Source organism: Marmota marmota, unplaced genomic scaffold (genome assembly GCF_001458135.2).
Source record: "Marmota marmota marmota unplaced genomic scaffold, marMar, whole genome shotgun sequence".
Lineage (NCBI taxonomy): Eukaryota > Metazoa > Chordata > Mammalia > Rodentia > Sciuridae > Marmota > Marmota marmota.
In genome coordinates, this window is record NW_026000082.1 from 30,928,885 (window position 1) to 30,951,530 (window position 22,646).

General features: G+C 41.9%; 1 protein-coding gene across 1 annotated transcript in view; it reads right to left on the minus strand.

The window, feature by feature from the left end:
• Window positions 1-2,313: 2,313 nt before the first annotated feature.
• Window positions 2,314-22,646, minus strand: part of Kpna6 (karyopherin subunit alpha 6) — a 59,138-nt gene continuing 38,805 nt past the window's right edge. Inside the window, exons 2-14 of the mRNA XM_015485343.2 lie at window positions 21,641-21,774; window positions 19,696-19,788; window positions 18,817-18,916; window positions 17,121-17,215; window positions 16,433-16,564; window positions 14,945-15,033; window positions 14,007-14,106; window positions 13,555-13,718; window positions 13,298-13,376; window positions 9,715-9,840; window positions 9,170-9,297; window positions 8,377-8,555; window positions 2,314-7,433 (exon numbers count right to left, since the gene is read on the minus strand). Of these exons, the coding sequence (XP_015340829.1) occupies window positions 7,246-7,433; window positions 8,377-8,555; window positions 9,170-9,297; window positions 9,715-9,840; window positions 13,298-13,376; window positions 13,555-13,718; window positions 14,007-14,106; window positions 14,945-15,033; window positions 16,433-16,564; window positions 17,121-17,215; window positions 18,817-18,916; window positions 19,696-19,788; window positions 21,641-21,774 (1,607 nt within the window). The 3' untranslated portion in view covers window positions 2,314-7,245. The remainder of the gene's footprint in view (window positions 7,434-8,376; window positions 8,556-9,169; window positions 9,298-9,714; window positions 9,841-13,297; window positions 13,377-13,554; window positions 13,719-14,006; window positions 14,107-14,944; window positions 15,034-16,432; window positions 16,565-17,120; window positions 17,216-18,816; window positions 18,917-19,695; window positions 19,789-21,640; window positions 21,775-22,646) is intronic.

The window sequence follows — 22,646 nt, forward strand, 5'->3', positions numbered from 1 at the left end:
CCCCCCCCCCCTTTGTAAGGCAGGGGGCAGGTTGTCTCTCCCTATGTTGCCCAGGCTCTCCTGGAACTTGAGATACTCCTCAGCCTCCCAATTGACTGGCATTACAGTGGCTGGGATCACAGGTATGCAACGCTGCACCTGACTAAGATTCACTTTTACCAGGAGATGAGAAGCAACATGGTATAACAGTGTAATGATGGAACCTAGGCTCAGAAAGATTTGGAATCCAGGTCTGTTAAAACCAAGTCCCTGATTACTTCCAGAAAAACGTATGGGAAATTCCTCCCCATGGCAAGGCAATGCTGGGGATCAAACCCAGGGCCTTATGCATACTAGACAAACACTCTACAAGTCTGGAAATGTCCTGAAGGGGCAACATATAAATCAGGCCCTGATGAGTTTCCATAGGAAGTAGGTGTTACAGACCAGATAATCTAGTAAAAGCTGTGTGTGGTGGTGCAGGCCTGTAATCCCAGCTCCTTGGGGAGGCTGAGGCAGGAGGATCCAAGTTTGAGGCCAGCCACAATAACTTTCAGACCCTGTCTCAAAATGAAAGATCAAAGGCTGGGTGTGGTGGGGCAGTCCTGAAATCCCAGCAGCTCCAGAGGCTGAGACAGGAGGATGGTGAGTTCAAAGCCAGCTTCATCAAAAAGCGAGGCACTGGGGGCTGGGGTTGTGGCTCAGAGGTAGAGTGCTTGCCTAGCATGCATGAGGCACTGGGTTTGATACCCAGCTACCACATAAAGATATTGTGTCCACCTATAATTAAAAATTTAAAACAAAACAAACAAAAAAGCAAGGTGCTAAGCAACTCAGTGAAACCCTGTTTCTAAATAAAATACAAAATAGGGCTGGGGAGTGGCTCAGTGGTTAAGTGCCCCTGAGTTCAATCTGCCCTTACCGCCCCTCCCCCTAAACAAAAGAAAAATCAGGACAGCTGGGGATGCATTTCAGTGGCATCCCCCTCCCAAACAAAAGTCATTTTCTCCTATTAAGCAATATATATGCACAATGTTAGCACCTGCTAGACTTAGGGAACCAGTTGGCAGTGGACTTGATTATAGTAAAACAAAACAGCTCTTGCAGGTTTTGCTGAGCAGGAACTCAGGCCAGTACTGCCAGGTAGTACTTTTCCAAGACTTATTTGGGCATGGTGTAGATTATTGGTGGGAGCACTTGCCTAGCATGAGAGTCCCTGGGTTCAATCTCCAGCGCAGAAAACAACAACAAAAAAATGTTGGCAACTAATCACTTTATCTGCCATTCAGAATCTTCCTTGTGAGTTCAATCAATTTTCTGGTTGCTTGACTGTAATCTCTGCTTTAGGAATTGATCTAAACCAAAGGGAGGAATTTGTGAACTTTTAACAGTCTTAAAAGAAGTGTAGAGTGGTGCTGAATTTGGAGTGGTCAGAATACTTTAGGTTGCATTTTCTGGGATTTCTTTAAACTACAGTGACAGAACACAGATCAGTGATTGCTTGGGGGTGGTGTAAGAAGCAGAAATTCCCAAGGGGCATGCTTTAGTCAGCTTTTTTGTTGCTGTGACTAAATGACCTGACCAGCACAACGGTAGTGGAAGAAAAGTTTACTTGAGGGCTCAGAGTTTCAGAGGTCTTAGTCCACGGAAGGCCAGCCTCTAGTCCTGGGGCTTGAGGTGAGAGAGAACATCATGGTGGAAGAATGTGGCAGAGGGAAGCAGCTCACATCACCATGAAGCAAGAGAGCGAACTCTACTCTCCAGGTACAAAATATATGCCCCCAGAGCCACACCCCTAAAGCCCACCTCCTTCAACCACAATTTACCAGCCTTCAGCAATCAGTTAATCCCTCATGGGATTAAATCACTGATTGGGTTAAAGCTCTCACAACCCAATCATTTCTCCTCTGAAACTTCTTGCATTGTCTTACACGTGAGCCTTTGGAGGACGCCACATCTAAACTGGGCACATAAAAATTTTTAGAAATTATGGATATGGGGGGAGGTCATGGAGGTGTTTATCTTGATTGTACTGATGGTTTCATGAGCACAAGTATCTCTTGTCAAATCACACACTTTAAATGTACAATTTATGAGTTCATTAAATTTCAATAAAGCCAATTAAATATAGTTGGAGCAGGTTGGTGTCTTTTTTGAGCTATATCTCCTAAGCTCAAGCTTTTCTCCTGTCTGAGCCTCTGAGGAGATTCACCTATACATGCATACCATTTCACCCAAGTTGGTATAATTCTTATTTCCACTGCTGAGTTACAAATGAGAACATATTCTCCTTGTTCACTTCTAGGATCACTCAAACCAAAGAAGACGATTTAGAACTTTGCAACAGGTTTTTATTTTTGCTTTATATCTATTACAGTGTTTGTTTGAAACCTAAAGAAATACATTTTCTCTTCAAATTTGGATGTGTATATAAATATCATTTGTCTGGGCTCAGCACACTCAATGCCATGGTTTCTTGGCCTATGTCTGCTCTGAAGTTATGAAGCTTTTTCTGTCTACCCAGGGGCCCTGAGAATGTGGAAAATGGCCAGAGTTTACAGTTCTTAGAAAAATAAAAGCAAATGAGTTTTTTGGAAAGAAAAACAGGAGGGTCCTTAGCTAGAAACCCAAGCTGTACCTTAGGGGTTATCTTTTTGTTGGGTGGCTGAGACCTCATGTCCCCTTCCCTTGTTTTGTAAGGCAGTTCCCACAAAAGCTGGCTAAAAAAGCCAATACCCAAACTTGGGCCTGAGGGTTTACATAGTGTGGGCTCTTTAAGAACATACAGAGTCAGAGATTCCCACAGTCTCAGGATCTGAGCTCCAACTTCTTTCAGAGACCTGAGCATGGCTTCCAGGTTTCTCTAAATCAGCGCTGAAAAGTGAATCTACACAAACAGGCAGGGCTAGTGTGTAACAGAAGGATTCTGGTATGTGCTAATGTGGGCATCAGAAGTCATGCTGGCCCAAAAGTAGGCAGTAGGCCTAAGTCCCTGTAGAGAAACCACACAAACCTTTCTCCCAGGGTGTTTCTGGGCCCTCAAATTTAATTCTGCTGCTTTTTTCAGTGCCACCTTTGGTCCTGCATGTAGTTCAGACCTGAAGCAAAATTCCCTCTCAGAGGAAAATGAGTTTTACTTCACAGGTTTGGTTGTTCTTGACATCAAATTCTTCTGTTGTCTTGGTATTGGTGTTTTACTGGGGTCAGAACTCAGAAGTTCATACCACCAGCCCTTTTTGGTCTTTGAGACAGGGTCCCTTTAAGTTGCCCAGGCTGGACTCAAATTTGAGATCCTCCTGCTTCAACCTCCACTGCACCCAGCTCTTGCTATGGTCTTATTCAGGGGTGGGGCTAGCGGATAGATAATAGGATGACTACATCATTTACAAAGGTGTTGGCCACAGAACAGCTAATGCACACCCATTCACAGATCCATTCATACAGTGCCCAAATCTCAGCTTGTTTAACAAAACAATCAATCCAAAAGGTAAAATACTGGACAAGGTTGGTCTAGAATGTGCAATCTTAAATGGCCTTGAGAAATCATAAGTCTTAGCCTTACCCTCAATACCAAGGTGTTACTACCTGGAAGAATCTGCTGGTGGTTATGAGCATTTCCTTTGGTTCAGTGCACTAAATCTTGCACCCTTCTCCAGCCTTCCAGGGAACCCTCAGCTAGCCTGTCCTTCCTCTTGAATCTCTGTGGAGTGCCTAGAGCAACTTGGAGAAACTGGCTCCCTGCCTTCAACAGAAAATCTAGAATCTGAACCCACAAAATGAATCTACTGAGGGATTGCAAGACAATGGATACAAAGTTGAGTGAGCCTAGGGGAAAAGAGATGAGGCCTGAACAAAAGAGCTGGGGCCTTCAAAGAGGGGCACATGGGGTGATTTCCATGGGTAGTTTCCTGCTTTCCAGGCAGGTAGACATGAGAAAATGAAAATACAGTACAGTCTGCTGAACAGTTTTCATTTTGAACTGGTTTGGCTTGAGAGAAACAGAGTCTGTGCCTAAGAGTCCTTTTCCTCTCCTTTAACTAAGAACAATAGCAGCTATAATCTGTGCAGTTTAGCTTTCTGGGACATGGCTTCCAGGGCAAAGAGGGTTGAAGCAGTAGATCTCCCCAGGTAAGGGGAAACCCCAACGGTCTCTGAAAGCTGAAGTTACCTGCTCCTTGGAAGGTTCATTTATGCCCAGAGACCCAAGTAACCAGGCTGGCAAGCTGAGGGTGGAACCCATATGGTTCTGTCAGAAAGCTGCAGCCATTATGAAGTCCAGACAGGGATGGCTGGCAACTGAAGACAGACTTCTAAGACCATACACCCTATACCAGAAAAGATTTGGGGATGGGATGCCTAGAGGGGGTGGCAATAAAGAATAGCTGGCATTATTCAAAACAGTATCTGAATACATGGACTAAGATCTTAAAATGGATATATGAACCATGTGCCAACATACAAGGATTCCAAAAACATGCCTTGGCTTTTCTAGCTTCTACAGTGGTCTGGGGAGCCCCTTCATCCTGGTAATAACATTCAGAAATTTGAAAGAAAGTTTTGCCCTCACTTATGTCAAGGGCTAGAGTCCAGATGGGGGTTGTCCACAAGGAGTGGCTCTCTAAAGATGACCAAAGGAGAGGAGGAGATACAAAAGATGATGTAACTGCTTCTGTGGACAGAAAGGAAGACTAAGGAGAAAACATGGTTCAGGGAAGACACAAGGCGCTTAGAGTTCACTTTTCTCTGAAATCTGTCCTCGAGTTGTGCCCCCAATAGAATTCAGCCTTTGAAGTCTTTGGAGAAAACTGGTTTTAAGCAGGAGACAGATGACCAACAAAGTCTTCATCTGGTACAGAAGAATCCAGATCTGAAGCTAAAATAAATTTGAAGGAACAGTTGGGAAAGCAGGACATTTATGTCTCACAATAAGACTGTAGCTTCGACGCCAAGGACTTAACCGTTGAGAGGTACAAAGTAGATCCTACTAAAATTGCTCTGCCCTTTGGACAAAGCCAATGGTGGTGGTAGGCTTTTCTTTCTTTTTTTCTTTTGTGGTGCTGGGGATTGAACCCAGGGCCTTGTGCATGTAAGGCAAGTACTCTACGACTGGTAGGCTTTTCTGTTAACTATAGAACAGTTTTGTAATGGAGGCAGCAGGGTAAATGGAAAAGGTCCTGCCTTTTGCCTTCCTAGGAGATTGGGGGTTGGCAGCAATTTTTGCTAAGCTGATGAATGATATCTGCCTCAAAGCAGTATAACATTGGTATAATTTTTTCCGTATCAACTACCAACCCTAAACCACCTTTCTCTAGAGTGAGACCTCAAAGATAGAAGCCAAGGACAAATTCAACACCAATGGTTGACAATAAGAACCTGAACTTTAGATCTATAAGCAGAGGGGTATAGTGTTTTACCTGAGCCAAAAGGGGATAAGAAGTGCAGTGCCGGGCAGGACACTTCTGACTAACCACAGTGAGGATGCAGGGGCAGGGCAGATTGTAACATCAGCACCATAGCTGGTCTACACTAAGCTGACAACTTCCTACACCCCCAACCTCAACAGCCAGGGATTACTATCATGTATTCAGGAAAGTCACTGAGGCACTGCACTAGCTTTACTCTGAGAGAAAGAAAAGGCATGTGTATTAAAATTGTCACAAAGAAGGGCAAACTCAAACCAGATACAAGGATCCCAAACAGGGAAGGTTACAACAGATCTCACACACACACACACACACAAAAAAAATAAGGCTGCTAAGTTTCTATGATAATAGGAGAGGCAGCCATGTGTGGACAATAGCCTTTATTGATTTTGAAAAGGTAAGACTACTTTCTGGATTTCCTGATGGTAGACTTCACCAGCCTTGAGGCTGTCTTTGCTCTTTTTAGGTACTGGGACAATCAAACCATACTGACCTGCTTTATAAAGGTTCTAGAGCTGAGGGCTGGTCCCAGCTGGTGGCCCAGACTATAACCAGAGAGGAAAAGGACCAAGTTCAGACCTTCTACATGGGAGAGCCTCCACATTTCTTTTTTTTGGTCTTTCTTACAGTATATTCCTACTCACAGAAGTTACAGACAGTTCCTCCTAAGACCAATTAAGATTGACCTACCTAATTATATAGAATATAAAAAAATACAGAACATTTTAACATTCTCTCCTTTGGAAGTAAAATATACATGATCCAACTATGGAAGAGGAAGAAGAAAGGCTAAGGGCAGGGATCCCTGACTATCCCAATACATGACACTCTCACTCCAATCTCCTCTGCAACTTATGGGTCACCAGAGCAAGGACTTTCTCCTCAGGAGAAAGGAAGGACCACAGCCCCCTGTCTTGAGCTTAGAAGAAAATACAGTCACCTCAGAGGTTCACTCAACTCTGAGGGGAATTTTCAAGTAAACAAATGAAGTTGGGTTGCACCATTCAGAAGGTGGGTAGGAAACATGGGGGTCAGTAGCTACACAGGAGAAGCCAGGTCTGAAGGCCTGTGCTCCTTCCCTCTACTCCCACTGTGTACTTGCCCCAAGGGAGTGAGGGGGTCTCCCAAATTAAAGAGGTCTAGGCAAATGTTCAGAGGAGAGAGGGGCCTATATCTCATGATGGCCTCCCCATCAGCCTCGAGTCCCAGACAATGCTGGCAGCTGGGATTCCTAAAATCAGGAACTCATGGTCTTAGGAAGAGCAACCTTAATACAAGAAAAATGTGCAAAAGAAAAAAAAATTAAATAACTCAATCCAAGCATATAAGATTAATATTCTGTCAGAGCAAGAACACTTTGTTTTGGATTTCTCCCTTCCCCTCCCACCTCCCACCTCTGGAATATTCCATCTGCTCAAGTACCCAAGATAAGAATTACACAGATAAGGGCAGAGGACTGGGAAAGATGAAGGAAGATAAAAGGAAGGAAGTCACCACTAAGAAAAAAAAAAAAAAAAGGTGCAAAATGATTACCTCAGTCCTCCTTTGTCTACCCCTGGGCTCATGGGTTAAAGACATGTGTGCAGCCAAAATATAGTGTAAGGAAGAAAAACCCAACACGTCCCCTTCTTGTCACAAAACCCAAATGTGAGCCTCAGATGGTTCTGTCAGTCCAGAGGGTGCTCCCTCCAGGGAAGGGGGCGGAGCAGGTCAAGAGCACAGTCTCCAGGGCAGCAGGTGTGTGGTGGCTGATGGTGGGGGGGCTGTTTTCCCGCCCACCAGAGGGCTGCTCCTCTGCTGGTTGGTGGTGCTTCCCATTCCCTCCCCTCCCCGGAGGCAGACATTATAGCTGGAAGCCCTCCATGGGGGCCTCAGGCTGCTGGAAGATGAACTGCTGTTGCGTTTCATCCACTTGGGGAGCCAGGCTGCTATCATCATCTTCTACACCAAAGTAGTGCTCAATAAGATCGAAGGCCTTCTGGTAGATCTCCTGGTTCTCGTGGCTCTGGAGAAACTCAATTTTATCCAAGCCTATGGTGGCACGAAGGAAGGAGGGAGAGGGAAGTATAAGTACTTTTCTTTGGGTCTACGAACATTTGTGAACTTTTCCTTCATGAGGCATTTAATGTTAACAAACACAAAAAGATATGATTGCTCTTTAACCTAAAAGAGTCAAGCTCTCTTGCCCAAACTACAGAATCCCATAGGAATGAGACCAAAATATCACTTAAAAACCAGATATTCTAGTCCTGATTCTGCTTTAAACTAGATTGGGCAAATCATTATTTGCTTCTCTTATCATGGATGCATGATGAGTCAATCCAGCACTCTTATGGGAATGTACTAGAAATTCTGCTGGAAACACATACCTTCTAGCTCCTGGTACTATTATCAGTTTTGGATCTTTATCTTCCCATCTGTACCACACCTAGTTATCAGGTGGAGCCAATAAGAAAAAGAAATTATCTACTGCTCCCCAGAGGGAGAAGGGACTGGTGGGATAAAACCCTGGATTTGATGGGGCTGTAGCTGTGGCTCAGTGGCAGACCACTTGCCTAGCACATGTGAGGCACTGGGTTTGATCCTTAGAAACAAATATAAATAAAATAAAGGTATTTTGTCCACCTGCAACTAAAAAAATATTAAAAAAAAAAAACACAAAAAAACCCCAACAACAATTAAATGAAACTCTGGATTTGAAACATGATACAGATCTTAGCTCTATCCCGTTACTTAGTGCATGCCTGCTTCTTTGGGAATATCTGAAACCCTGTGGATGGCAGAACTTGGCTAGCATAGGAGTTCTTCACTGGTTTTGGATACAGACAAGGCTCACGTAAGCTATGGATGCTTGCTAACCCCTCTCCCCCTCAACATACATATTTGTCTTTGGCTTTGGAGGCCTACAGTCCCAGGTTCTAACTTAGAATATTTCCACTTAAGGGAGAGGTGAGGTCAGAAAAAGGGAACATACCATAGGCTTCTTCAATGAGGCCACAGTAGGGATTGACCCCTGAGCCACTGCGCTTGCCCTCTTGCTCTCCAAGCCGAAGAATGTTCTCTAGTCCATTGAGGGCCACTTGCACAATCTTTGAATCCATCACAGTCAGCAAGTCACACAGCGGTTTGATACAGCCCAGTGACACCAGGTACCTAGGGGCCAGAGATGAGGCAAGTTTAAAATTAGGGCAGAGCAAGTGAAGTGCTGGGCAAGTGTTTGTCTTGTGGGTTTCTGTCATACATGTCAACATTCTCAGCAATCTACACCCCGCCCCCTTTTTTCTGGATAGCATGTTTTTGTTTATTTTTATGTGGTGCTAAGGATTGAACCCAGTGCCTCACATGGGCTAGGCAAGCACTCTTCCACTGAGCTACAGCCCCAGTGCCCAGCAATCCACACCTACTGAGTTATCCATCCCTTCTCTGAGTCATCCATCTCTCTATCCTGCCAGTTATTGGTCTAGTTCATTTTGTCTAGTTCATTTAGGTGTATGAATAATGGAAACTACACTGATTTCAGATAGGGGAAGGATGGTTGTATCTCTGCCAAAGGTTTCTATTCTCAGGGAGGGAAAAGAGGCACTATAAGTCATGGTCTATAGGAATCTATTCCAAATTCCATTATCACTGTAGCAGCTTACCATTTAAAACTTATTGCAGCTGCACCCAGCGGCAAAACTATCCTAGTAAAAGCAGTTTATAGGATATTTGTAAACTATAAGCAAAGAAGGAGAAAACACATATCATTCAAGAGAGGAATATAATACCTGATCTGCTCAGGGGTTCCTCCTGATGTGGCATTGGTGATGGCCCAGGCTGCTTCTTTCCTTGTACGAAATTCTGCTTTCTGAAGGATTTCAATCAACACAGGGAAGATGTTTGCATCTATGACAGCCTTGAAAGAGAATTGAGGAAAGGGGCATGCAGGGAGATAGTCAGCTCAAGGAGAGAAAGCAAATCCAGCTAAAAAGTGAGTTAAGAATTAGGTATCATCCTCTGCCTAGGAGATCTTTGTTTTCCCACATATGAGATAACCTAGCTTCCACTACACAGGATCTTTGACCAATAAATAGCACACTGACTACAATTTCTGGGTTTACTTATTATTATTATTATTATTTGCAGGGGAAGGTTGCTGGGATCTAATACAAGATTTTGTGCATGCTAGGCAGGAGGACCACTGCTGAGCTCCACTCCTAGGACCTTGAACCCAATTTCTAAAAGAAAAAACATTCTTTTTCTGGAAGTAAAAAACCCAGTTTTCCATATCTTGATGCATCCCCAGATCCCTCAATTTCTCTGTTTGTTCTACCTGTATTTGAGCCCTGTTGCCAGCAGTGATATTTGAAATGGTCCAGCAAGCTTCCTTCCGGATTGACTCCTTGGAGCTGCTCAGCAAATGGAGGAGGCAAGGGAGGGCTGAACAGTTAAGAATGACCTAGAACACGTAAGAATAGAAAATGGAACAAAAATCAGATATTTGAACTTAATAAAAATTAAAAAGGTTGTGTACGGAGACTTATAAACAAGCCAGGCACAGTGGTGCATACCTGTAATCTCGGCTACTTGGGAAGCTGGGGCAGAAGGATTTGCAAATTCATGGCCATTTTGGGCAACTTAGGCAATTTTTGCCTCAAAATAAAAAATAAAAAGGGCTGGGAATGTAGCACACAGTGATTGAGTGAGTGTCCCTGGGTTTAATCCCCAGTACCAAAACAACCACAGAGAGAAAATACTTATCTGATAATTAATATCCAGTACAAAAAAGAACTTACAACTAAATAACAAAACAACCTCCTAAATAACCAATTAAAAAATAAAAGTGGGGCTGGGATTGTAGCTCAGTGGTAGAGTACTTGCCTAGCATGTGTGAGACCCTGGGTTTGATCCCCAGCAGTATATAAAACTAAATAAACAAAATAAAGGTATTATATCCATCTACAACTAAAAATATGAAAAAGAAATAAAAATGAAAGTGGTGGTGTATGCTTCCAATCCCAGTAACTTGGGAGGCTGAGGTAAGACTGCTAGTTTGAGGCCAACCTCAGCACATTTAGTGAGAACCTCAGCAACTTAGCAAAAACCTGTCTCAAAATAAAAAATAAAAAGGACTAAATATATAGATCAGTGGTAAAGCACCCTTAGGGTCAACCCCCAAGTACCTCCCCAAAAGAACAACAAAAAAGGCAAAGGAGGGCTGGGGTTGTTGCTCAGCAGTAGAGCGCTCACCTAGCAAGTGCAAGGCCCTTGGTTTGATCCTCAGCACCACATAAAAATAAATAAAGATATATTGTGTTCAACTTAAAAAAAAATGGCAAAAGGACTTGAATAGACTTCTCTCCAAGAAAGATATTTAGATGGTCAAATAAGCACACAAAAAGATGCTCAACATCACTAATTAGGGACATGCAAATCTAGCCACAATGAGATATCACTTTATACCCATTAGGATAGTTGTTATAAAAACAACAAAAAACCCCAGAAATAACAAGTGTTGGAAGGATGTAGAAAAGCTGGTACACACTGGAATCTGGAATACAAAATGATGTAGCAGCTAAAAAAGCAATATGATGGTTCCTCAAAAAAATTAAACATAGATGGGTGTAGTGCTCCATGTTCATAATCCTAGCTATTCAGGAGGCTGAAGCAGCAGGATCAAGACCAAACTGGGCATTTAGTGAGACTCTCTCTCAAAAAATTAAAAGGACGGGAATGTAATACAGAGAGAGTACTCCTGGGCACAATCCCTAGCATTGCAAAACAAACAAACAAACAATAAATATGAAACATAAAACCATCCAATAATTACACTGGTGGGTGTATACCCACAGAAGCAAAAACATGAACCTGAACAAATATTTGTACAATAATAATGTTTGTAACAGCATTATTCATAGAAGCTTCAAGGGTAGAAACAACCCAAATGTCCACAGACAATGGATTTGAAAAATGTGGTATATACATATAATGGAATATTATTTCACCTTACAAAGGAAATTGACACGTGGTACATGGATGAACCCGGAAGGAGTAACTTATTATGCTAAGTGAAATAATCCAAACAAAATAAATTCCATTTATATGAGGTAGTTACAGAAGTCAAAGTCACACAGACAGTAGAATGGTGGTTACTAGAGTACAGACGATAGAAGAATGGGGAGTTATTGTGTAATGGGTATAGAGTTTCAGTCTGAGATAATGAAAAGTTCTATAGATGGATGGTAGTGATGACTGAATAACAATGTGACTATATTTAATGTCACTGAACTATATACTTGGAAATGGCTAAAATAATAAATTTTGTTATATTTTAATGTTTGAGTACAGCATGCAAATACATGGATGCACATACCTACATCTCACACACATACACAAAATGATTTAGAAAATGAGGGTATGGGTGTTGAGTGAGAGATTCCTTACTTATAAAATCAAAAAGGTCTGGAGATGTGGATCAGTGGTTAAGCAAATCTGGGTTCAATCCCCAGTACCATTAAAAAAAAAAAAGGAATCCCACAAAATTATGCCAACTATAAGAATACCCATATCTTTTTTTTTTTTTTTGATGGCGAAGTACCAGGGATTGAACTTGGGCACTCAATCACTGACCCACATCCCCAGCCCTATTTTGTATCTTATTTAGAGACAGGGTCTCACTGAGTTGCTTAGTGCCTCGCCATTGCTAAAGCTGCTTTGAACTTGCGATTCTCCTCTCTCAGCCTTTGGAGCCTCTGTGGAATACCTATACCTCTAGCCAGGGGAAACTGGCTACTGTGTCCTCACTGGAGAGGTTATTATTTATTTATTTAGGCATTGGGGATTAAACACAGGGGCACCACTGAGCTACATTCCCAATTCTTTATTTACTGAGACAGATTCTCACTAAATTACTTAAGGCAGGGGCTGGGTTTGCAGCTCAGTGGCAGAGCACTTACCTCACACATGTGAGGTACTGAGTTCGATTCTCAGCACCACATAAAAATAAACAAAATAAAGAAATTGTGTCCATCTATAACTAAAAAAAATTTTTTTTTTTTTTAAATCACTTAAGGCAGAAGAAGTTGCTGAGGCAGCCCTCAAATTTATGATTCTCCTGTTTCAGCCTCCAGAGTCACTGGGATTATAGGCATGTACCATCATGACCACCTAGAGGTTATTTTTTTGGAAACGAGATCTCACTATGTTGCCCAGGGTAGTCCCAAACTCAGGCTTGGGTTGAGGATGTAGCCCAGTTAGAGTACTTGCCTATATGGTAAGGCCCTGGATTCAATCCCTAGTACCAGAAAAACAACAACAAAACAAAATTAAAGAAAGAATAGTGTAATGATGTCAAACTCCTGGGCTGAAGCAATTCTCCTGTCCCAGCTTCTACAGTCAGTGGGATTATACCCACGCCTGGCTTGGTGCTTATATTAACATGAGGTAATGTCAATGGGTTCTTAAAGGTCTAGGATAGAGGGGTGTAGGTTTCCATATCTCAAAAGGATCACAGCTCAGACTTAACGACTTTATAATATCCCACTCAGTGCAGTTATTGTATTTTGTTTTCTTTCACAAGAACTAATTGGATGATGATGATCAGATTCTGATTTGTAGAAGAAATGAAGAAACCAATCGACTGTGATTATATAGTGCTGGCAGAGCTGGAATTGTTTTACTCAAGACTATGCTTTCTCTGCTATGCCATGCCACCTTCCATCAGGCAGGAAAGCATTGTATGCTCTCCCACAGCTGGCCTGAATTGACTGAGGATGTAGTTCAGTGGTAGAGTACCTGCCCAGCACATAAGAGACCCTAGATTCAATCCCTAGAACCACCAAAAAAACCTCCAAAAACAAAAAACCAAAATATTATAATTAGTTTTAGTTAGGATACTAGACATTCCTTTTCCTTACCTGGGTCTGGATGTCATCCCCGGTGACAATGTTACCCACAGCTCTCAGGGCAGGAGAAGCCACTTTGTTATCGTTGTGCCTACAGAGGAGAAGATCTGATCAGTGGAGAGCCAGCATACCATATTCAGCACTGCTGACCACCAGGGCTGGCAACAGCCTCATGCCTCCACACCTGAGTAGGACAACAAAGTGCTAGCTGCAGCTCTTTGGCATGAGCTTGGAGAACCTTTGGGAACCTTTACCCTGAAACCACTCACATCAAAAGCTCTACCAATCTCCGGCAGACTCCAGAGTCTATGACTGCTTGGATCTTCTCATTGGGGCCATCAGACAGGTAAGAGAGAGCCCAGCAAGCATCTGCCAGTAAGTCTGAGTCACTGCTGAAGAGTAGGCGAGATAGTACAGGCAAACAAGGAGAGACCTGTTGGAAGCAGAGTGAGAAGGACTCACACGGGGACAGGGTTACATCAGTTCTATTACTAACACTAACATTGCTAACCCCTGCCCCAAGAAGTAATTCTAGATCCTGGGGAATCTCTATTATTAAACCTCAGGCCTACTTTTCACTTTTACCATCTAGGCATGCAAGATCACCTACTTTACTAACAACTGACTCCTGAGATTTGAGACTCAAAGGGAAACCTAAAGACGTTAAAAACTCCACATGATGAATCAACTATCCTCAGGGACTGAGAAGCAGCTCTCTCACCTTTGCGAACTCTGGGGGTGGATTCTTCCCTCGGCAGAGATTTGACAGGGCCCAGACTGCATTCCGTGTCATTGTCAGTCGTGTGGACTTGGTGAGGAGTCTGAAGGAAAGAGCAAAGCCAGATCCTAAGCACTGATGCCCTGGCATAGATGCTCAAATCCCAGAGGAAGCGGGGAAATCCAATCAGACCCTAAGACTCTAGCAGCTACTTTCTCATAGAACTAAACTAATAGAGTAATTTGGCTGGCTTCTGCAGAGGACCAGCTGTGGCTAGTTAACACCATAGATAACAGGGACCAAATAGAGGACAGACTTTAAGTAAGCCTGAAAGATTTTAAGTAAAACTCATTGTGCCCCTAAGTCTGTGCACAATTCCTGTACAAAGAGTAGGAGGGTGTTAAGAAATCATTCCATTACTGCCTATCACTTTCCATTCTCAAGAAAGTGACACTGGTAGTCTATGAGCAAGAGAAGTTCATTCATATCTTTTGGTTTAGATGTAGTTTACTCTAATATGGGGTGGAGAAGGGAATGAGAGAGGGGCTTAGATGACTTTTCATGGGGCCTTTGATCTATGATTTACAACAAAATTATCCAATGTATCTATGAATAACCCTACAGCAAATCAATACATTTTAGAGAAGGTTGGATTTATTTTCTCCTTGGTTCAATGAAGCAGATATGACAAACATAAGGTTCTGTAGAATTACGAGGTTAAGGAACATGGCATTCCTTAACACAGACCAGAGGCAAAAGTTTCTTAGTCTCAAAATATATCTTTTATGTAAAGTAAAAGATAAAATTTTTGAGGATCGGAATGCACTTCTAAGGTTTTTGTATTTATCTGTTATCTTTAGAGATCAAGTAAATTGTTCCCAAATGACCTGGCACAAGGCCATCTATAGATGCCCCAGGTGCAAATAATTTTAATTACTCACGTTAACAAAGGATTAAGGATGGAACAGTTCAAGACGTAATCTCGGCAAATGGAACTATCTCCAGCTATGTTTCCTAGAGCCCAGACTGCCTGAAAAGGGGATAATAAAACTGTCATCAACAGAGCCTGGTACCTTCTGTAATAACCTTGCATTCAGTCCTGCAGAATACCCAGTAGGCTGAGAACAATGTCAATCAAGGCCTGAGACATACTAAACAAGCTCAGGAAACCTCCCTGTGAAAGTCCTTATTGAGCACATGTTCTACAAGGAATTTTCCCTTAGGAAGTCATGGTTCAGTAGAGGAAGACAGTACTGCTGTCTCCAGAGAAACCAAATCCAGAACCCAACCCACCATCCTGACACCCCAGGAAAATAAGTGACCAGAAAGTTGCATTTTAATAGCCATCCTGGAAGCCAATTCTATACATAGCAATGGAGGAAAGATCCCATTAACTACTCTTCCATTTCCATTCAACTAGCAAAAATTCAGTGAGGGAAATGGAAGTTCTTTTTACTTTTGATACTAAAGATTGAAGCCAGTGGTGCTTAACTACTGAGCCACATTCCCAGCCCATTTTATTTTGGGATGGTCTCACTAAACTGCTTAGAGCCTTGCTAAATTGCTGAGATTACAGGCTTGAGCCACTATGCTCAGCCTGGAAGTCCTACCTATATCTCCATAATCTGTGAGTACTGAATTACTGTTGTGTCTCTTCCAACATTACTTCTGACACAAAATATATGGAATGCTTCCCACACTAACAATTATCTGACTCTATGTGTCCAATAATTTCATTTTGACACTAACTCTTGAAGTTAGCAAATGCCACAGGTCAGTTCCAGAAGACGCCCCCCACTTCAGATACTATTCACAAGCCCTAGGGACCACCTGTACTTCTGACTGATCAACTATAAAACTGGGGATTCCTACATTTCTTTCTCAGATTTGATAATTAACTAGAATGACACAGAGAATTCAAGAAAACATCACATTTACCCAGTTTATAATAAAAGATAAGGCTCAGGAACAGCCAAATGGAAGAGATGCATGGGGAAAGGTATGGAGTAGGAGAGAGTGGAGATGCAAAGCCTCCGTGCCCTCTGACACTTTTCTAGCACATGGATGTGCTTGCCAACCCAGGAAGTTCCGTTGTTCAAGAGTTCTTATAATCCCATCTCCAGACTCCTTCATACCACTTCCTGGGGATATGTGTGGGAGGTGGGGTTGAGTTCCCACCCTTTAATCCTACATTTCGTCTTTCTGGTGACCAAAATCATCTGAAGGCTACCAAGAGGTTCCCCTCTAAGTCACTCATCGCATATATTCAGGTGTGTTCCAAAGGAGCTCTATAAGCAACAAAAGATGTTTATCACTCAGAAAATTCCCACCAATTTAAGAGCACTACACCAAGAACTGGGACAAAGATACACACACACACTTTTTATATTATTGATGCCATTAAGAATTTAACCAAATGTGAGCATTACCTGTTCCTGTACATCCTCAAAGTCCGAGTTAAGCAGCTCTATAAAAATGGGAACAGCCCCTGCTTCAATGACAATTTTGGTCTGCTGAGAGGTTCCAGAGGCAATGTTTGTTAGAGCCCAGGCAGCTTCAAACTGAAAGTGAGATTAAGCCATGATTGAGAGGTCTGAGCCTACCAGATGGTTCAAAACACTAAGCCTCTTGCCCATAAGTGAAAACAAAATCAAACACAAGTCTCTCCCTTCCTCACTTTAAATTGGGGGAAGAGCACTGATATGACACTGACACATGGTAAAGATGGAACTGGGAAATGGGCTTTATTTAATCCTGTACCACCATACCACCATGGGTCACTTTGAAGTACATATACACTGGGAAATGCTTAAATCTAGCTAATGTGAGGCTAATGTTACCTCACATTAGCTAAGTTTAAGAGAATTTTTTTTTCCTACTAGGGTTCAGACCCAGGATCTCATGCATGCTAATTAAGTATTCTATCATGAGTATGTCTCCAGCCCTTTTTATTTTTGGCTCTCTTCTTTGAAGCCAAGACCTCTGAGGGAAACTGACAATTCCCTTAAATGTTTCTTCATATTACTATTGTCTATTTCCTGAGAGATGCAGAAACATCTCACTGTAATTTCTTGGATGAAGGGCTTTCATCTGGTCATGCATTCCCCTAGGCTTTACCTGTAATGTACAATTCTCATTCCTCTTCAGAAACTCTACAAACCGATCAACTACTCCTGGAGTGTTGATAACTTCATCTATTGGTGGACTAGGTTCTGAAAGAGTTAAGAGGGGGAAAGATGAAAAGTAAGGAGAGGCTTTGGCTAATCTGTTTACTGGGGTGAATTCACAGTCTTTCTTAGATATTTCTGACCACCCTTACAAACATTCCCAAATACTCTTTTGGTAAGATTGTTTTAAAAATACCTTCTCATTTCTGAACTGCATAATATAGGTGTCATGCTGAAGTATAAAATCATTCCTAATTTAGATATGCTTACTTTGATCTACTGAATGAATGAATGTAAGTGCAAAATGATAAGGGAAAGAGGAAAGTCCAAAGGATGAGCACATTTCCCTTCTAAGACCAGTAGTCTTTTCTTGGGAGGAATGCTTAATATACTGGAGTAAGAAGTATTTTTCCTATCATACATCATATATATACATACTATTATTAGTTTTTTTTCCTTTGGTACTGGGGCAGGCTGCCCCCCCCCTTTTTTTGTGAGGGTGGGGGTAATGAAGATTATAGGCATGTACCACTGTGTGCCCAGCTCACCAACCAATATTTTTTTAAATATTTTTTTAGATGTTGATGGACCTTTATTTTATTCATTTATTTATATGCAGTGCTAAGAATCGAACCCAGTGCCTCACACATGCTAGGCAAGCGCTCTATCACAGAGTCACAATCCCAGCTCACACAACAAATTCTTTTAGAGTAACTATGTGCCATGCAGTTCTATACTAGTGAACAAAACCCAAAGTCTCTACCTTCACAGAACTTACATCCTAGTGGGGAAGAGAGTTTCTCTTATTAGAAGAAGTATATTTGGGCTGGGATTGTGGCTCAGCAGTAGAGGGCTTGCCTAGCGCATGCGGGGCCCTGGGTTCGATCCTTAGCACCACCACATAAAAATATATAAATAAAGGTATTGTGTCCAACAAAAACTAAAAAATAAATATTAAAAATGGAAGTATATTTACCCTCTGCGTCTGTATATCCAACCAAATGTCTGTCAAAAATATTTGCAAACCCTGGGATATAGTTCAGTGGTAGAGCACCATGAATTTGATCCCCAGTACCAAAAGGGAAAAAAAAAAAAAATCTATATAGACTTTTCCCTGTTTGTCATTATTTCCTAGATAACGTAACAGTTATTTACATAGCATTTACACTGTATTAGGTATTTAATAATCTGGGGATGAACCTAGAGTATACCAGAGGATAGGTATAGGTTAATACTATGCTATTTTATGTAAGAAATCCCAATTGCCTGTAGAGATTGAGGGGGGGAAAAAAGAAGGACATAAGTAAGGAGATTAAAAACTGCTGAGTATAGGGGATAGCTTGACATTTTTAGATAGAAGTAAAGGGTGAAATAAAAATGTAGGTAGGGGGCTGGGGTTGTAGCTCAGTGGTACAGCGTTTGCCTTGCAAGCATGAGGCCCTGGGTTTGATCCTCAGCACCACATAAAATAAACATGAAGATATTATGTCCACCTATAATTAAAAAAATAAATATTGAAAAAAAAAAGAGAGATGCCAAAGCCAGAAGGGTTAGAGCAGAATAATCAAGAGGCAGAACAGTTGATACTAGTGAAAGGAAAGAAGCTAAATCATATAGGATTTCTTCAAAAATGACTGACTTTATACCTTTGGAGAGCAGTTTCCGGAATTTCTGTGTGGTTGCTAATTGCAAGTCAGAATCATCAGAAAAGAGCATCTCCACCATCTCTCTTGTGATCACACTCTCCTAGAATATAAAACAAGTTTAGGACTTTGCAAACCAACACCAGAACCAAATGTGAACACAGATATAAACACACTTTTTTTTTTCTTTTGGTACTAGGAATTGAACTCAGGGGCACTTGACCACTGAGCCACATACCCAGTCCTATTTTGTATTTTATTTGCCTCCTGTCTCAGCCTCCCGAGCCGTTGGGATTATAGGCATACGCCACCACACCCGGCTGTGAGCACACACTCTTGCTTGGCATCCTTCTTTATAAAATTTTAGGGTAAGAGGATGGCATAGTAGCTTAGGAGAAAGCGTTCGTTTAACCCATGGCTGCTTCAAGTTGGAACATTTAGAAGTGATTCCTAATCTCTGAAGCAAAAAATGGCTTCTCTTATGTTTCCTCAGGTGTTTCTATCAGAGATAAATCCTTTTTGACTCTTTAAACTGACCAGGTGGAGCATGCCTGTAACCCCAGTGACTTGGGAGGCTGAGACAGGAGGATTGCGAGTTCAAAGCCAGCCTCAGCAAAAAGCGAGGCGCTAAGCAACTCAGTGAGACCCTGTCTCTAAATAAAATACAAAATAGGGCCGGGGATGTGGTTCAATGGTCAAGTACCCCTGAGTTCAATCCCCAGTACCAAAAAAAAAACAAACCCTGACCATCTATAAAATGGCCCATGGAAGAAAGAGCTTAGCATTATTGGCAAAGCTACTAAATGACATGAACCATCCAATTTCTATTTTGTAGAAGCAAATATGTCCCTGGTCTGCATCAGGCACATACAAGGGCCTTACCCCACTTGTAGAGCTCACATAGGAGTCCATGAGGAGACTATCAAACATGGCGGCTTCTTCATTAATCAGCTCCACATTTCTTCGTTTAAAAAGCTAAAAGTAAAGTGAAGAAAAATGGTAAGACTACTCATTGAAACAAACCAAATCAAAACACCAATAATCCAATGTTAAATTATGGCATAACTGACAAGCAAATGGTAAAGTAACTGAGAAAAGGATGCCAAGCTTTAAATACTGACATGGAATAATACCACAAAAAAGCTTTATTCTTTCTTTTATTTAAACCATTATTTTATTTATTTATCCTGATGTGGTGCTGAGGATCGAACCCAGGATCTCACATGTGCTAGGTGTGCACTCTACTGCTAAGCCACAACCTCAGCCCTACATATAGCTTTATTTTTATGTTACATCAATAGAATTGTTCACTTTTCAAAAAAATTTTTTTTACTGCCTGGCCTGGTGGCAGACACATATAATTTCAGTGGCTCAGGAAGCTGAGGCAGGAGGATCTCGAGTTCAAAGCCAGCCCCAGCAACTTAGCAAGGCCCTAAGCAACTCAGAGACACCTTGTCTCTAAATAAAATATAAAAAAGGGTGGGGATGGGGCTTAGTCAGTGGCTAGCACCCCTGGGTTCAATTCCTGGCAATTAAAAAAAAAAAAAAAAGTTGGTTCTGGGTATTGAACCTGAGACATATTAACCATTGAATCATATCCCTAGATCTTTTCAAATTTTTATTTTGAAATAGGTTCTCACTAAATTGCTGAGGCTGACTTTGAACTTGTGATCCTCCTGCCTCAGGCTTCTGGGCTGCTAGGATTACAGGCATGTGCCACCACACCTGGCTAATTGTTCACATTTTTTCTTTTTTAAGTTGTAGTTGGACACAATACCTTTATTTTTAAATTTATTTTTATGTAGTGCTGAGGATTGAACCCAGAGCCTTGCACCGTGCTAGGCGAGAGCTCTGCTGCTGAGCCACAACCCCAACCAGTTTACATTTTTATAAGCAAACAGAACAAAACAAAAAACAAATAATGCTATTTCTTTGCCTTTTATATAAAAGATGATAGGTATGAAAGATTTTGAAGGCGCTGGGTCTGGTGATGCTTGCTTGTAATCCCAGCAACTCAGGAAGCTAAAGCAGAGAGATTGCCAAGTTTGAAGACAGCCTCAGCGACTTAGTAGGACCAACTCTGTCTAGAAACAATAAAAATAAATAAAAGAACAAAAAGTGCTAGGGATATAGCTCAATGGTAGAGTGCCCCTGGTTTCAATTCCCAGTATTGGAGGTGAGGGGACAAAGGGCTTTAAAGGAAAGGAATAACAGTATAGCAAGAAGGTGGGCAAAAGCAGGTTAGGTAACTAAATCTAGATCTAAGCAAGGCACCAATGTGGCAGTGGTAAGGTAAAGCAATAGTATAGTCTCAGTCTGAGGGACACTTACAAAGAATAAACTCAAGTAGAAGACAGCCCAGAATGGCTGATAAGCCTCTTAAAGGACGAGTCTGGGAGCTGGGCCTTCAAGGACACTGACCCTACACTGACAGCAGTGTGACAAAGACAAGGGGCACATGGAGGTATAACTTGAAGGCTAAAAGACACAAATTAGGGATTGGTTCTCCCTTTCTTAAAGCTTCCAACACTTCTTCACAAAAGCAGACTGGAAGGTGGATACTGTTTTGCACACCTGTCATCCCACTGACTGAATGCTGAGGAAGAACACCACAAGTTTAAGGCTATAAGGCCAGCTTAAGCAACTAACTTAGTGACATGTCTTAAAAAAAAAAAAAGAAAGAAATTAAAAGGGCTAGGAATGACTGGCCCACTAAGTGGCTAAGCTAAACATTCCTAAGGGAAAGTTGAGTGTCAAGGTAAAGGCTAACCATAGCGATTAAACTGTTTCCCTGATAAAATGTTTGAGAATATTCTGGTTAACCCACTTGCTGCTCGCGCTTCTGCTTCCGGAGCTGAATGCCCTCTTCTTCTCTTCTTCGCCTCATTTCCTCGGGGTTCAAGGCATTGTTCTTATAGCTCTTCATTCGATAATTGTCTTTTCCTGGGCTCGCCATGGTCTCTAGAAAGGAAAATATAAACACAGTGTCAAAGACTCTCAAGTAGACAGCATTTCTTTTTCACTGTGCTCTTGTTCCTAACCATGCTCTATCCTCCCCTATTCCAGTAGGACCAATGCTTCTCAGGGAGGTCCAATAATCCAATAACTGTACCTAAAATCTCCTGTGCCATGCCTACAAACATGGCAGGTGAACACATACTCAACAGTCTCCTTTAATCATAATAAGCTTGTTACATAGGTGGTATCACAGCAATTGGTATACATATAGTAGTTAAAAAGGTATGGGCCCAGGGACCAGATTGTCTGGGTTCAAATCCTGGTTCTTCAACTTGTTAGTCGAGCAACCTGAACAATTTCCTTTAATCTTTTTCCTTCAGGATCTTCTTCTTCTTCTTCTTTTTTTTTTTGGGGGGGGGGGATGGCCAGGGAATCAAACCCAGGGCCTTGTGCAGACAAGGCAAGCACTCTACCAACTGAGCTCTATCCCCAGCCCAGGATCTTCTCTTTAAAACAGGGTCGCAACTGGGTACAGTGGTACACAGCTGAAATCCCAGCAGCTTAGGAGGCTGAGGCAGAAAGATAGCAAGTCTGAAGCCAGCCTCAACAACTTAGTGAGGGCTTAAGCAACTTAGTGAGACCCTGTCTCAAAATAAGAAATAAAAAGAGTTATGGATGTAATTCAGTTGGTTAAGTGTCATTGGGTTCAATCCCTGGTATAAACAAACAAACAAAAAACAGGATCATGATCGTTCCTATTTTACTGAGTTATTACAGGCTGAGTACTCCTTACCCTAAATACTTAAGATCAAAAGTGCTTGGGATTTCAAATTTTCAATGCTCAACCTGTATAAGGATTAAATAGTTTAATGCAT